This window comes from Anabas testudineus, chromosome 18 (assembly GCF_900324465.2).
Source record: "Anabas testudineus chromosome 18, fAnaTes1.2, whole genome shotgun sequence".
Lineage (NCBI taxonomy): Eukaryota > Metazoa > Chordata > Actinopteri > Anabantiformes > Anabantidae > Anabas > Anabas testudineus.
The window spans coordinates 1,797,295-1,813,481 of NC_046627.1; the positions used below are offsets into that span (position 1 = coordinate 1,797,295).

At 44.0% G+C, this 16,187-nt stretch overlaps 1 protein-coding gene across 1 annotated transcript in view; it reads left to right on the forward strand.

The window, feature by feature from the left end:
- The window catches only part of LOC117153107, a 135,096-nt gene extending 120,037 nt beyond the window's left edge, over positions 1–15,059 (forward strand). Inside the window, 6 exon segments of the mRNA XM_033326732.1 lie at positions 11,075–12,875; positions 13,023–13,138; positions 13,141–13,192; positions 13,743–13,916; positions 14,287–14,333; positions 14,493–15,059. Coding sequence (XP_033182623.1) covers positions 11,075–12,875; positions 13,023–13,138; positions 13,141–13,192; positions 13,743–13,916; positions 14,287–14,333; positions 14,493–15,022 — 2,720 coding nt within the window. The 3' untranslated portion in view covers positions 15,023–15,059.
- Positions 15,060–16,187: the final 1,128 nt, after the last annotated feature.

Consider the following 16,187-nt stretch of genomic DNA (forward strand, 5'->3'; position numbering starts at 1 on the left):
GAGCAGCCAAAGAAACCTGGTGTGTCGCGTATTTGATGTAACTATCGCAGAGTGTACGAGGTGCCGACGTGGACGGCGTAAGAAAGTGGCTAAAGAACAGGTGTAGAATAACAGGCAACTTGAGGCAGGAGGGAAACCGAGATCAGCAGGAAAAGCTGGATCGACATCAACCGCTTTAATCAGCTGAGAGTTGTTGTGGGATGGAGGCATCCTAAGTATACGGGCTCATAGTGGCCAGCACCCAGAATGGTGTGAGCCGTGTGAAGTGGGCCGGAACAGAACGTTTTTAATCCAGAATCGGGGGGAGAGGGGACCTACAGTTAACATTGGTGACTGATGTCCAGGATGATTGTATGAACCAGAACCGTTCTTCCACGAAGAGCACCCACATACTCTTGATTCTTTTGGTTTGGTCAAAGGAGGTTGGTTTTTGACTTTTCTTTATTTTACTTTTCTTGTTCTGAGGACTCGTCAAAAACAGTGTTTGTTTTCAATCGTTGTTAACCAATCCACTGCCCATCTCTACAAACATTTCATTCTCAACTAGCCTGTCATTAGGACAACTGGACCTATTACACACTCATTAAATATAAAACCTTCAATACACCTAGTTTGACAGTGTTATGAATTATTAATTTTATCAATGGTTTTGGTGATAAACCATCTTAAATGAACTTTGAATTGTACAGTGATTTAAAAAGTTACAAGTGGAAGAAGAAGATCACTTGACAGTGTCTGTTTGACCAGGTCATAACGTTTACTCTTAGATTGGTTCTTCATCCAGTTGATATTTTCGACTGTCAGTCTAACTTCAGTCCTAATCTGAAGAGAAGTCGCAGTGGGTGTTGAGGGGATTGCTAAGCAGAAACCCAACTTCGAACCAATCTACACAGAGCTCTACAGCACAGAGGGAGGGACTGGAGGGTCAATGATGAACATGAGGTCAGACAGATTGAAACAAGCATCCAGGAAACCACACAGACCAGAACAACCACAGACAAGAAGACATCTTTAAAAGGCTCATCTGGAGAGAGAACCAATCAGAAATGATACAAAGGAGTGGCTGGCATTGGGAAAAGCAGTGTTAACACAGAAGTGCAACTCTGGACTGGGCTACGACAAAGCCAACCAGGACAAACAATCCATTTTCCATTGACCTTCAGATAGCTGAATGTGCTGAAAGAGAAAAAGTTTCAGCTTGGTGGAACTGTTCATCCAACTTCTTTACTGAAACCAAATACATGAATCTGCAGTTTTGAACAGTTCCAGGTTGTGTCATCTGCGACGTCTGAGGATTCACTCCTCTGACTTCCACACAATCAGATCCTGACCTGATGTGACAAGTCCCCCTCAGTGGATGTGCTGCGTGACAACCTATCAGGGGAACCGCTCCCTCTGCTCGCCTCTATAACCACACGACCTGGCCAGCAGCCAATCATGATCCTCCTGGTGTGTTGACATGGTGACAGAGTACAAAGGTGTCACTGACCCACAGAAGGAGGAGTCTCAGGAAGAGGTTCAAGATGAGGAACACAGAAATCACTCCCACATCAAGAACAATCACAAGCCTCCACATCATTGCACATCCCGGTCTTCTGCTGGATCACTGCTACAGTTCGTGGATGCTTTGATTTTTTTTTTTTTTTTTGTATTGCAGCTCAACTACTACTACTACTACTAAAAATTAAATAAAATAACTAACAATGCTGTGAGACACTGAAGCCCGTCTCAGTTTTGATCGCCAGAAACAACACGTTACACCAGTCTTCAGATCTCTGCACTGACTTCCTGTAGCTGCTGCATCAGGTTCAGGTCCTGACTCTCACCTGTAAAGTGATCAACTCACAGAACCACCCACCTGAACTCAGTCATCCAGGTCAACAATCCCTCCTCTATCATCATCACGTCTTGTGGTTCTCTCACCTCAAAAGATCCCTGACAAAACTTTTCAGTTCTTTGGTTCCATGATGATTGAACAAACTACCCACCTCTACACACTCAGCTACGTCACTCTTAACTTTCAAAAACATGCTGAAAACACAACTCTTGAAAAATAAAATCTTATAACCTGTTCAACTCAAACAGCTGTCTCTAGAGCACCTTAAAGTTTGTCTCCCTGGATTTGATATTTTTTTGCTTTGTACCTCACTTGTAAGTCACTTTAGATAAAAGCTTCTAACTAAATGTAAATGTAAGGTCCTGGGTTCAAATCCATGTGTCAGGTGATGAACCATCTGCTGCTTTGTGTTGTTTTCTTCTCACTCTGATCTTTGTCAAACTAAATCTAGTATTTTAGTAGCATTTGTAAACCACAGCAATTTTTAGAATTAAAAACTAAAAATACTTGTTTACTATAGCTCTAGTACTACAGTTCTAACTCGTCGTTCTAACATTTGCAGTAAAAAGTACTATTATCAACTATCTGTAGTGATGTCTTCTGTATTTTATTTTACAGACACTGATCCAGATGTTGTCTACTCAGGTGTGAGAACAGAAGACGTCAGTTATGGACAAATAGTCATCAGACCAAACAGGAGCAGAGGAGCAGCTGCAGGTCAGCTACATTCACTGTTTCCTTATGCTAAGCTAAGCTTAGGTCCAGTGATGGGTAACTCTGGTCCTTGAGGACCACGACCATGGTTGTATTTAAAACAAACTTCACGTACTGTAAAGCTGTAGTTACTGAAGGCTTCTTTCAGTCTTGACCTGCAGTAGAGTAACCAGACATTTAACTAACTACACCTACATGAGAAAGTGATAGTAATCTTTACCTATGTCAGAAATAACATCGTCAGACAAACGTGACTGTGTGTTTGTGTTCAGACTTTTGTCCAGAACCAGCGGTCGTCTACTCTTCACTGAAGTCGAGCTTCACACCTTCACAACAGTTCAAACACTGACGTCCACCTGCTGATCTGGAACTGGTTCCAACACTTAAATTCTGTTATTTCATTTTTAGACATAGATCATTTTTTGTATAACCCCTTATACAGTTTTCAGTGATTCCACATTAACTTTACTTTATTTATATTATTCACTTGTTTCTCTGAAGCATCAATAAACTTTGGTCTAAATGTAGCAGCTGTTTTTCTCGTGTAGCTGTGGTTTATACAAAGGTGTTAAAATGGAAACTTTGACTTGTTCTTGTTTGTTTGTGGTAACAGATCCACACCTCTCTACTGTGCACAAATCCACAAACCATAACCACAGACTATTAACAGCACCGACATCATTTAGTGTTAAACTGAACAGAAAACATATTCTGAGTGTCTGTGTTTTGTTTAATAATCATGAATTATTGATGGTTAGAGAAAGTTTTCTTATCTTACGTGTGATGATAAATATTTAATAGATTTAATAGTATTATTCATATTATCTTGTAATTGTATTCATTCTATTAAAATTGTATATATATATTATACCAATGCAATACAGCAGAACTGTAACGAGGAGGACACTGTTGATATTAATAATTTAAATATTTTTTTTATTTTGTTAATTATTTACCTTAAAGTAAATCAGCAGATTGTTTAATATTTAGTCAGTTATAATAGTTTTAAACATTGGTTCAGTGGTAGGACGTGTCTTCTCCCTCTAAAGTACTTTATAACATACAGAACACAGCAGTAGGAACTGTGTGATGTACGGATGTTCTGACTCCTCTTCATCACCTGGTCTTGTTCTCTTGCTCTGCACTGATTAAACAGCTTCTTCTGCCCCCTGCTGGACACAGAGAGAGTTACTCTGACTGAGTAGTGACTGTGGTGAATGTTGGATAAGATAAGATAAGATAAGATATTCTTTATTGATCCCACATTGGGGAAATTCAATTGCTACAGCAGGTCAGTGCAAAAAGAACAACAGCAATGTGCAAAAAGAATGAGAGGTGTTTAAAATACAAAAAGTAATAACATTTTACCGCGAATCTACAACTATATACACTATTACGAGTTAACATATATAATATGTTATACGTAATAAAAAATAAATAAAATAAAGTAAAAACAATACAGTCAGATGGGCTATGGACCCGGTTTGTACATGTATATTTAAACTGTGGCATTGTACAGTCTCACAGCTGTGGGAATGAATGACCTGCGGAACCGCTCCTTCCTACATGGAGGGTGTAACAGTCTGCAACTGAAGGAGCTGCTCAGTGCCTCCACTGTCCGATGTAGTGGGTGAGAGGTGTTGTCCATGATGGATGTTAGCTTGGCCAACATCCTCCTTTCACCCACTTCCTCCACAAAGTCCAGTGGACAGCCAGGACAGAACTGGCCCTCCTGACCAGCTTGTTGAGCCTCTTTCTGTCCGTCTGTGCTGCCTGCTCCCCAGCAGACCACGGCGTAGTGGATAGCAGAGGCTACCACAGAGTCATAAAATGTCCTTAAGAGAGGCCTGCACACTCCAAAGGACCTCAGTCTCCTCAGAAGGTGAGGCGACTTTGGCCCTCCTTGTACAGGGCATCGGTGTTGTGAGTCCAGTCCAATTTCTTGTTGAGGTGAACACCCAGGTACTTAAAACTGTCCACTACCTCAATGTCCAAACCCTGGATGCTCACCGGTGTGTGTTGTGGTGTTCTCCTCCTGAAGTCAATCACCATCTCCTTTGTCTTACTGGTGTTCAAGCACAAGTGGTTGCGCTCACACCAGTCCACAATGACTGACCTGTACTCCAGCTCGTTCCCCCCCGACACACAGCCAACAATGGCCGAGTCGTCAGAGAACTTCTGGAGGTGACAACTGCTGGTGTCGTACGTGAAGTCCGATGTGTAAAGGGTGAAAAGGAACGGTGAGAGCACCGTCCCCTGAGGAGCCCCAGTGCTGGAAACCACCACCTCTGACACACAGTTGTGTAGCCTCACATACTGTGGCCTGTTGGTGAGGTAGTCGGTTGTCCATGCAGCCAGTCGTCCGTCCACTCCTGCCCCTTCCAGCTTCTCTCTCAGCAGAGCTGGCCGGATGGTGTTGAAGGCGCTGGAGAAGTCAAAGAACATGACCCTCACAGCGGGTTCCAGCATTCTCCAGGTGAGTCAACGCCCGGTGCAGCAGGTAGAGGACAGCGTCAATCCACTCCGATGTTCGGCCTGTAGGCAAACTGCAGCGGATCCATCGCGGTGCTGACCACTGAGCGAAGGTGGCTGAGGATGAGCCTCTCCATGGTCTTCATCAGGTGGGAGGTCAAGGCTACTGGTCTGTAGTGATTTGGCTCCTTAGCGTGCGCCATCTTAGGAACCGGAACCACACAGGAGGTCTTCCACAGGATCGGGACCGTCTCCAGACTCAGGCTCAGGTTGAAGATGTAAGTGACCACCTCACAGAGCTGGTCAGCACAGTCCCTGAGCAGTCCGGGTCCGATGCCGTCTGGACCTGCAGCTTTCCTGGTCTTAAGTCGCCTCAGTTCTCTCCTTACCTGATTAGAAGTGAGGCAAAGGGGGGTGGAGGTGGGGGGCAGAGATGGGATGGTTGTGGATGGGGGTGGTGTGCAATGGTGAGAGTGCGTGGGGGTGGTGTTAGCTGCTGTACTGGAGATGTGTGAAGTGGGAGGGGGAGGGCTGGAATCAAACCTGTTGAAGAACAGATTTAACTCGTTGGCCAAGCCTGATCTTCATCAGATGCCACCGTGCCTGCTCTCTGTCCGTGGCCAGTGAGGGTCTTTAGGCCTCTCCACACATCTCGAGTGTTGTTGTTCTCCAGCCGCTCCTCCAGCTTCCTCCTGTAGCTGTTCTTGGCCTGTCTGATTTTGCATTTGAGGTCATGCTGAACTCTTTTCGGCTCCTCTCTGTCCCCTGAAATAAAACCCTCCTCTTCTCCTTCAGTAGGGCTCTCAGCTCAGGGGTCACCCAGGGCTTGCTGTAAGAGAAACACCGCACCCTCCGAGTTGGTACAGTGTTCTCTACACAGAAGTTGATGTAGTCAGTGATGCAGTGGGTCAGGCTGTCGATGTCTTCTCCATGAGAGCTGCAGAGTGTCTCCCAGTCCGTGGTCTGGAAACAGTCTCTCAATCTCTCACTGGCCTCATCAGTCCACACTCTCACTGACTTCTTCTGGGGTGGTTCTCTTCTCGCCCTGGGTTTGTATTCAGGAAGCAGATGCACCAGGTTGTGATCGGAGCGGGCCGAGTGGGGAGAGGGGCTGAGTCGTATGCGTCCTTAACGATCGCATACAGTAAGTCCAGCGTCTTGTTCTCCCTGGTGTGGCACTTAACATGCGGGTGCCGGGTCTGCATGCGCGTCACCGCTCCGTGGAGTCGCTCGCAGGCTGCCGCTGCGTCGGCCGATGGAGGGATGTACACGTTAAACACTATAACATGAGAAAACTCCCTCGGGATGTAAAACGGCCGAATGCCCACAGCGAGAACCTCGATGTCACGGGTGCAAAGCTGTTCCTTAACAGAGACGTGCGCCGGGTTGCACCATCTCTCGTTAATAAACACCGCCAGTCCTCCTCCTTTCTTCTTACCACTGTCTCCCGAACTCCTGTCCGCCCGAACCAGTTTGAATCCATCCAGGGCGACCACAGAGTCCGGCGTCGATTCGTTCAGCCACGTCTCAGTGAAACACATGAGGCTACACTCCCTGTACTCCTGCTGTAGCCGGGTCAGCGCAGTCAGCTCGTCCATCTTGTTGGAGAGGGAACGGACGTTTCCCATAATGATGGATGGAACGTATGGTTTGTACCTCCATCTCCTCTCCCGAAGCCTTCGTCCTGCTCTGCAGCCTCTCCGTTTCCTCCGTATTTCAGGTGGTACCTCAGGTCTTTCGCTGTAGAGAGGTGCAGGGCCGCGCAGAGCTAACAGCTGATCCCTGGAGTAAACAATGGAGCCATGTGCGAAGCTGAGGGGATCCGCAGACGCACTCCCAAAAAAGTTAAAAAACAATGAAAAACAGAACACAAAAGTAATAAAATTGGTCCCCTATGTGCAGACTTGCAAAAGGCAATGACCACATAAAAGAAAACCCGTAAGGCGGGCCAAGAAACAATAGAAAAGAATAGAAAAGGAAAAAGAGAAGAGAGAGCTGCCGTAACTAGCTGCTGCTCCTGCAGCGCCATCTGCACAGTGTCTGACACAAATATCTTCATGTTCACCATCGTTGGTGACGTCTGCTCTGTGTGGTCTGAACGTCCAGTGAAATAAATGAGGAACATGTTGGTCTCAGTTCTGCAGTAGTTTTTTCTGATAGTGGGCTCTGTGGCCCAGTCTGGCATCTATTAAAAAAAGTTATTCTATTCGTTGCCTCGGTCCACTGTCCCCACATTCACATTCACAAATTTCTACATTCAAACTGTAGAGTGGGGACGAGGCAGAACATGGTTCACTGGTTCTGACTGTTCATTTTAACAGTGTGTTTGTGTGACTGGAGTCAAAGTCCAGGTTTATTGTTTCACTTTATGACTTTTTACTGCTTCTCCCAGTGCATGCTGGGAGTGGAGGACGCTCAGAGTGTCTGCGTTTCAGGGTGAGTATGTTTTCTGTCTCTTTCTGTTGTTGGTTCTCTCTGTCGATAAAGTCGGTGTCGTCGTTGAACCAGGTGATTCAGGAAACCTTTGTCCAGGTGGAACCGCTGGTTAATCCGGACAAAGGTGGTTTAGTCCAAAGTCCCTCAGTTTATTAGAGAGAACTCTGAGACACAGACAGTGAATGATTTCTATGGAGCTGTGATGATTCTTGTCGGGTCTAAAATAGCCACAACACTTTTCATACGCTGAGAGACGAAGACAATAAAACACAACAAGGACACTCTTTGGCCTTTTTACTTGCAAGGGGAGCCGGCCTGAGATCTTAGCATCATAAATGCTTCACCCAGGAATTTCCACCTCCGACTCCGTCCGTCTCCCCTTTGTACAAGCTTTTTATTAAAGATGAGACACACCCTGAAGTTACAGATGTGGGTGTATGCTATGGTTACATGATGAATATAAGATGATCATATTGCAAGAAAAAGAAACTCCATACAAGGATAAAACATTGGTTATAGGCGTATAGCAACAAGAACTGTTCAACTCCAAGGCCGCTGACCTTTTCTGACCTTTCCTGTTTCCCGTCTGTGTGCAAAGTGCAGCTTCAGCACAGTACAACATGCTCTTGTTGCTTACAGGATTAAACATCACACACATGTATCCTTCATAATGACAATAAGTAAAAACAAGAAATTATCCTTATGAGTGAAGTAACATTGTAATAAGAAAATTATAAATCAGTGAGTAAATCATATTTACTCTAACAATTCTGTTCATTATTGATCCATCTGATGATTCTTTTCCTGCTTCATCCATCAACTGTTTGTTCTGTTCAGAACCAGAATCAAGTGAGAAACTGTCAAATCTTCATGTGTAAAGTAAATAGTAACTGTACCTGCTGGCAATTTCAAAATGTCCTAAATGTAGTTTAAAGGTGAGATTTTGAACAGAAAATGGAGAAAAGTAGAAAGAGAGCACATCTAATCCAAGCTGGGTTCAGAAGCAGGACTAAATACATCTGTGAGTTAAAACCAGAGATTGTCTGAACACTGAAATCAAACCAGTGTTCATCAGAAAAACACTGATGTGAACAGGAGCCGAGGTTTCTCCACACAGAGAATGACAATCCCAGCTCCAATGAAGGGATCACATGATGAAAAGTAACACTGTTGTTTCACTGGACTCAGAACTGAGGTCTGCAGTTGGACCTCTGGAGAAACAAAGTGATGACAGCGTTTTTCATTCAGTCCAGTTTCTTCTAATTCATGTTGAATATGTTTGATAAAGATTTGATTGAGTCCGTTGTTGAGTTTTGAACTGTGTCTGTTTTAGATTCCCCTGTTTGTAACCTCCAGGACTTTTAGGCTGCTCCAGTACTGCAGTACAATACTTAGTGTACTTTACTAGAGTATTTCTATTTTCTTCTCCACTACATGACAGATGGAGATATTCTACTTTTTATTTCACTACATATCTCTTCAGTTACAGTTACTTTTAGAATTAATTAATTAATTTTAAAGACAAACCAAAAAATAATAATAATGAAACATTATATATAGAATATAAGTGTTACATATTAAACAACTGAAGTAATTAGTACATTAAACAGAATTTGAATTAGAATAGACTTTATTGTCATTGCACATGGGGAGTACAACTAAACTGTGGGTGCTCTTCTCAACAACAGTGAGCTGAAATATAATACAGTAGAATAGTAGTAGAATAACAGTATAACAATAGAACGACTACCACCTATCAGGTGGCCCAGTGGAATTGCACAGTGTATCTTGGTGGGATGATCCAGGGAAAGAAGCCATTTGTTGGTGGTTTGAGACTTTGTTGACCTGAGGTGACGTCCAGACAGCAACATTTCAATCTCCTGTGATGGCTAAGACAACAAGACCTGGATATATCGTCCAAGGAGGGCAGAGGGCAGCCGGTGATTGTTTGAGCTGTATTTATCACCCTCTCCACAGTTTTCCTGTCCACTGCTGTGGAGCCTGCAGACCACACACCTGACAGTGTGTCAGCCGCTGCTGAGCTTTCTTCATTAAGGCTTTCATGTTAGGGGCATTATAATCATTATAATGATTATAATGACAATAATAGTGGAGCGTGCACAGGATTCAGCAACTGAACAGAGCTGTCGCCAGGTGAGTATGGTGGTCTAGGAGAGGAGACAGAGTTAGTTTGAGTCTTTGGCTGGATCTTGGATAATGTTACGTAAGGAATACTAACTGAAGTCTTGGTGAGTGGTGGTCGAGTCTAAGGGAGGAGTGAACTAGATAGGAGATTGGGAGGTGACGTAAACTGTTGAGTGGTGAACCAGAAGTAGTGGTTCACCACCAATGAATATGGTGGTGGATCCAAGATGGCCAAGAGCAGAGAAAAGCACATCTTGATTGGAGAGTGAGCTATGTTGCACAAGCAAAATCAGTAATGAAACACACAATGTCAGTAGACAGTTTTCCAGATATCCAAGGTGCAGAGCAAGAGACAAATCCGAGATCATGCACAAAGAGCTGTCCAAACAGTAGAGTCCATAAAACTAATAAAGACATCCAAACAAACTAGGTCAACACAGAAAGGCAGCACTGATATCAGAGATCCAGTAGGGCAGTAAGCTATGTCAAGAGACGGCCCAGGCCATACACAGGAATATCCAACACAAACAGAAACAGAAAACACTCATGGTACCGAAAGGATGAGCAGAGGCAGGTTCCGGTCAGGCAGGTTGGTCAGGAAGTCAGTCCGAAAGGAAACGCTGGATAGTTTGTCTCCTTAGTTTATGTGAGACTATCTGGCAGAGTTGAGAGGCACGTGGAGCTGCTTAAGAAGGGAAGGAGTGGCACAGGTGTGAATAATGAGCATTCAGAGCTGTGAGGCAGGGAGGGGGAATAACCGGAGATCAGGCAGGAGAAAGCTGGGATCGTGACATCAACCGGCGTGGTATAATCAGGGAACGTGATGATAGTATTGGTTGCTGGGATGGAGTGCAGTCCTAGGTATACAGGGCGTACAGTAGGGGGCTCAGCACACCAGTAATGGGTGTGAGCGTGGTGGAGAGGTGGGGGCCGGAACCAGAACGGTTTAATCCAGATGCAGGTGGGAGAGGGGACCTACAGGTTGAACAGTTTGGTGACTAGTATGTCCAGGATGATTGTATTGAACGCAGAGCCGTAGTCCACGAAGAGCATCCTCACATAGCTCTTTGATTCTTTTGGTGGTGGTCAAAGGAGGTTGGGTTTTTACTTTTTCTTTTATTTTACTTTGTCTTGTCTCTTGAGGACACGTCAAAAAGCAAAGGTGTTGTTTCCAATCGTTGTTAACCAATCCACTGCCATCTCTACTAAACATTTCCATGTCTCCACTGATCTGTCATTAGGACCAACTGGACCTTTCCACTCATTAATAATAAACCTTCAATTACACCTAAGTTTGACAGTGTTTATTAAATTATTAATTTTTATCAATGAGGTTGGTGATAAACCATCTTAAATGAACTTTGATTGTACAGTGAGTTAAAAAGTTACAAGTGGAAGAAGAAATCACTGTGACAGTGTCTGTTGTGACCAGGTCATAACGTTACATCTTATTATTGGTTCTTCATCCAGTTGATATTTCGACTGTCAGGTCTAAACTTCAGTCTAATCTGAAGAAGAAGTTCCAGTGTGTGTTTGAGGGGATTGCTAAAGCAGGAAACCCAACCCTTCTGAACCAGATCTACACAGAGCTCTACATCACAGAGGGAGGGACTGGAGAGGTCAATGATGAACATGAGGTCAGACAGATTGAAACAGCATCCAGGAAACCACACAGACCAGAAACAACCATCAGACAAGAAGACATCTTTAAAGGCTCATCTGGAAGAGAGGAACCAATCAGAACAGTGATGACAAAGGGAGTGGCTGGCATTGGGAAAACAGTGTTAACACAGAAGTTCACTCTGGACTGGGCTGAAGACAAAGCCAACCAGGACATACAGTTCACATTTCCATTGACCTTCAGAGAGCTGAATGTGCTGAAAGAGAAAAAGTTCAGCTTGGTGGAACTTGTTCATCACTTCTTTACTGAAACCAAAGAAGCAGGAATCTGCAGGTTTGAACAGTTCCAGGTTGTGTTCATCTTCGACGGTCTGGATGAGTGTCGACTTCCTCTGGACTTCCACAACAATCAGATCCTGACTGATGTGACAGAGTCCACCTCAGTGGATGTGCTGCTGACAAACCTGATCAGGGGGAACCTGCTTCCCTCTGCTCGCCTCTGGATAACCACACGACCTGCAGCAGCCAATCAGATCCCTCCTGAGTGTGTTGACATGGTGACAGAGGACAGAGGGTTCACTGACCCACAGAAGGAGGAGTACTTCAGGAAGAGGTTCAGAGATGAGGAACAGGCCAGAAGAATCATCTCCCACATCAAGACATCACGAAGCCTCCACATCATGTGTCACATCCCAGTCTTCTGCTGGATCACTGCTACAGTTCTGGAGGATGTGTTGAAAACCAGAGAGGGAGGAGAGCTGCCCCAGACCCTGACTGAGATGTACATCCACTTCCTGGTGGTTCAGTCCAAACTGAAGAACATCAAGTATGATGAAGGAGCTGGGACAGATCCACACTGGAGTCCAGAGAGCAGGAAGATGATTGAGTCTCTGGGAAAACTGGCTTTTGAGCAGCTGCAGAAAGGAAACCTGATCTTCTATGAATCAGACCTGACAGAGTGTGGCATCGATATCAGAGCAGCCTCAGTGTACTCAGGAGTGTTTACACAGATCTTTAAAGAGGAGAGAGGACTGTACCAGGACAAGGTGTTCTGCTTCGTCCATCTGAGTGTTCAGGAGTTTCTGGCTGCTCTTCATGTCCATCTGACCTTCATCAACTCTGGAGTCAATCTGCTGCCTGAAGGGCTGTCAACTTCTCTGAGGCCCAAACAGTTCAGACCTAAACTCAAACTTCTTCACCAGAGTGCTGTGAACAAGACCATAGAGAGTCCAAATGGACACCTGGACTTGTTTCTCCGCTTTCTCCTTGGTCTTTCACTGGAGACCAATCAGACTCTCCTACGAGGTCTGCAGACAGAGACAGGAAGTAACTCAGAGATCAATCAGGAAACAATTAAGTACATTAAGAAGAAGATCAGAGAGACTCCCTCAGCAGAGAAAAGCATTAACCTGTTCCACTGTCTGAATGAACTGAATGATCGTTCTCTAGCTGAGCATATTCAATGGTACCTGGCCTCAGAAAGTCACTCCACAGATCAACTGTCTCCTGCTCAGTGGTCAGCTCTGCTCTTCATGTTGGTGTCATCAGGAAAAGATCTGGACGTGTTTGATGCATTTAAATACTCTTCAAACTTTTCAGAGAAGGATCTTCTGTTTGTGCTGGGAGTCGTCAAAGTCTCCAAGAAAGTTGTGTAAGTGTAAAGATAGTGGAATTTATAAATCTACAGCTACTGAATTTCAACAACGGAACAAAACAAATTACAGGTTTTCTTGTAATACAACTTATTTAATAATATCTTAACACAAATGTTGTCGTTTTATACATCGCTGTTTTTCAGACTGAGTGGCTGTAACCTCTCAGAGAGAAGCTGTGAAGCTCTGTCCTCAGTTCTCAGCTCCCAGTCCTGTAGTCTGAGAGAACGGGACCTGAGTAACAACGACCTGCGGGATTCAGGAAGCTTCTGTCTGCTGGACTGGAGAATCCACACTGTAAACTCGAAACTCTCAGGTTATGATTCATTAACTAAAATTTATTTTCATCCAGTACTTTTCTTGTACACTTAGAAAATTTTTCTTTTTCCTGTTAATGCTGTTTTTAACAGGACAGTGACAAAAAAGGTTTTGTCACAAAAATATAATTTTCAGATTTTGTGCATTAATTAGTCATTATATGTGACCTGATCTTCCCCAAATTAATAATTAAATAACCATATTTTTCTGACTGACTCGCTGACATAAAGTAAAACATTCATGATCTTTAATGTCTTTATTGAACAGACCTGTAGTTCTAAACCACACCTCCATTCTTCACTTCATTGACTGGACTTCAGGTTTGCTAACACCTGACTCTAGTTGATGTTGTTTGACATTAGACAGTGTTTCGCTTACTTTTTACACCATCACTCTGTATGTTTAATGATTGTGTTCAATAAGACATAAAAGTATGTAGCACTGTATGTAGCTAAAATCCCTTAAAATACACATAGGAGTATGTGGTGTTGGTTTGTACAAATACCACCTTCACCAAGTCTCCTGTGTGTCGTTTTGTGTGTCTGCAGACTGTCAGGCTGTCTGATCACAGAGGAAGGCTGTGCTTCTCTGGCCTCAGCTCTGAGCTCCAACCCCTCCCATCTGAGAGACCTGGACCTGAGCTACAATCATCCAGGAGACTCAGGAGTGAAGCTGCTGTCTGCTGGACTGGAAGATCCACACTGGAGACTGGACACCCTCAGGTATGGAGACGCCTGCTGCAGCCACAGACAATGTCTGATAATTAATAATAAATCAATGTTATTAAGTATTATATAATTAATTAATCAATTCAATTATATATTAACTGATGATGCAGAAGTTCAGGACGTCAGATGTAACTGTCAGTAAATGTCCTCTATTCCTCTGTGGTACCTGGTTGCTCCACTAGGTGGTGCCTCTGTTTGTTTAGATGAATAAAACAAACGTAACTCTTTGTCATGAAAGCCCATCCCTACATACAAGCCTCCATTAGAACAGAACCAGAACACACTGTGTGTATGAGAGCCATGTAATGCCCATGTGTGCATGCTGAAAGAGAATGTGCTGCTCTGACCCCCCTCCTCCTTTCAGGGTGGAGCCTGGTGGAGTCCGATGGTTGAGACCAGGTCTGAGGAAGTGTAAGTGTGTTTTTAATGAGACTGATGAAAACAAAGCAGCAACATTCAACCATCTTCAAACTGTCACATCACTCATTCAAATCCCTGATGTCATGAGTCCTCATCAAACTGATGATGGATTAATAACTGCAGCTGGATTGTGTCTTGTTCTCTCATCAGATTTCTGTCAACTCACCATCGACACAAACACAGTGAACAGAAAACTACGACTGTCTGACAACAACAGGAAGGTGACACATGTGGAGGAGGATCAGTCATATCCTGATCATCTAGACAGATTTGACTGGTGTCAGCTGCTGTGTAGTAATGGTCTGACTGGTCGCTGTTACTGGGAGGTCGAGTGGAGCGGAGTGGTCGATATATCAGTGAGTTACAGAGGAATCAGAAGGAGAGGAGACAGTGAAGACTGTGTGTTTGGATGGAACGATCAGTCCTGGAGTCTGAGTTGTACTGATGATGGTTACTCTGTCTGTCACAATAACAGATCAACATCCATCTCCTCCTCAGTTTCTAACAGAGTATCAGTGTATGTGGACTGTCCTGCTGGGACTCTGTCCTTCTACAGAGTCTCCTCTGACAAACTGATCCACCTCCACACCTTCAACACCACATTCACTGAACCTCTTTATCCTGGGTTTGGGTTCGTACTCTGGAGATCTGGTTCCTCAGTGTGTCTGTGTTCAGTGTAGTACTGAGAGTGTCGTCCTGTCAGAGAAACGTTGTCTCTGTTGAACAGATAGTTCAGTCTGTACATGTCTGTACACAGACACATACACACGCTGTAACAAGCTGGTGTAATATATACGAGACTGGATGCTAATTAACTTCCTTCTGCTAAATCCTGATAAGACAGAATTACTAGTTATAGGATCACATGCAGCTAGAAGCAAGATGTTAGACCACACCGTAACTCTAGATGGCCTTTCCGTTACATCTAGTGCAACAGTCAAAGACCTTGGTGTGATTCTAGATTCCAGTCTTTCATTTGAAGCTCATGTAGATAATATCACCAGGACAGCTTTCTCTCACCTCAGAAATATTGCCAAGATAAGGAATATTTTGTCACTAAATGATGCAGAAAAATGAGTCCATGCTTTCATCACCTCTAGGTTGGACTACTGTAATGCCTTACTCTCTGGCTGTTCAACCAGGTGCATTAACAAGCTTCAGTTAGTTCAGAATGCAGCAGCGAAAGTCCTCACTAGAACCAGAAGATACGATCACATCACGCCTATCTTATCTACACTTCATTGGCTCTCCGTGAAATTTCGCATTGATTTTAAAATACTACTTTTGACATTTAAAGCATTAAATGGTCTTGTGCCGCAGTATCTAAGTGAACTGCTAGTGTCTTATGATCCACCACGCCTACTTCGCTCAAAGGATGCTGGCTGCCTGTCAGTACCTCGTATCCTAAAAACTACAGCTGGGGGCAGAGCCTTTTCTTACAAAGCCCCAAAGTTATGGAATAGCCTTCCAAATAGGGTTCGGGACTCAGACACAGTCTCAGTGTTTAAGTCTAGGCTGAAAACCTATTTATTTAGTCAAGCATTTGAGTAAATAGATCTGGGAAGGACTCATGGACGTAGAGCATTATGGTGAACTGGTATGTTTAGATGCTGTCTTCCCAACTCTCACTGATCACTCGGGTTTGTTGATGGTGAAGTGTTTGGTTGCTCTACATCCCAGTGCGCCCTCATGTCTGTGTTTACTTCTGAACCCACCCTTTTAGTTAGGCTGTCATAATTAGTCCTGCCGGAGTCCCTGCTGCACTATTCTAAATATACATTCACCTCAAACTTTATCTGACTGTGAATACAACTAACTGCAATCTCTCCTCTTCTCTCTCTTTCC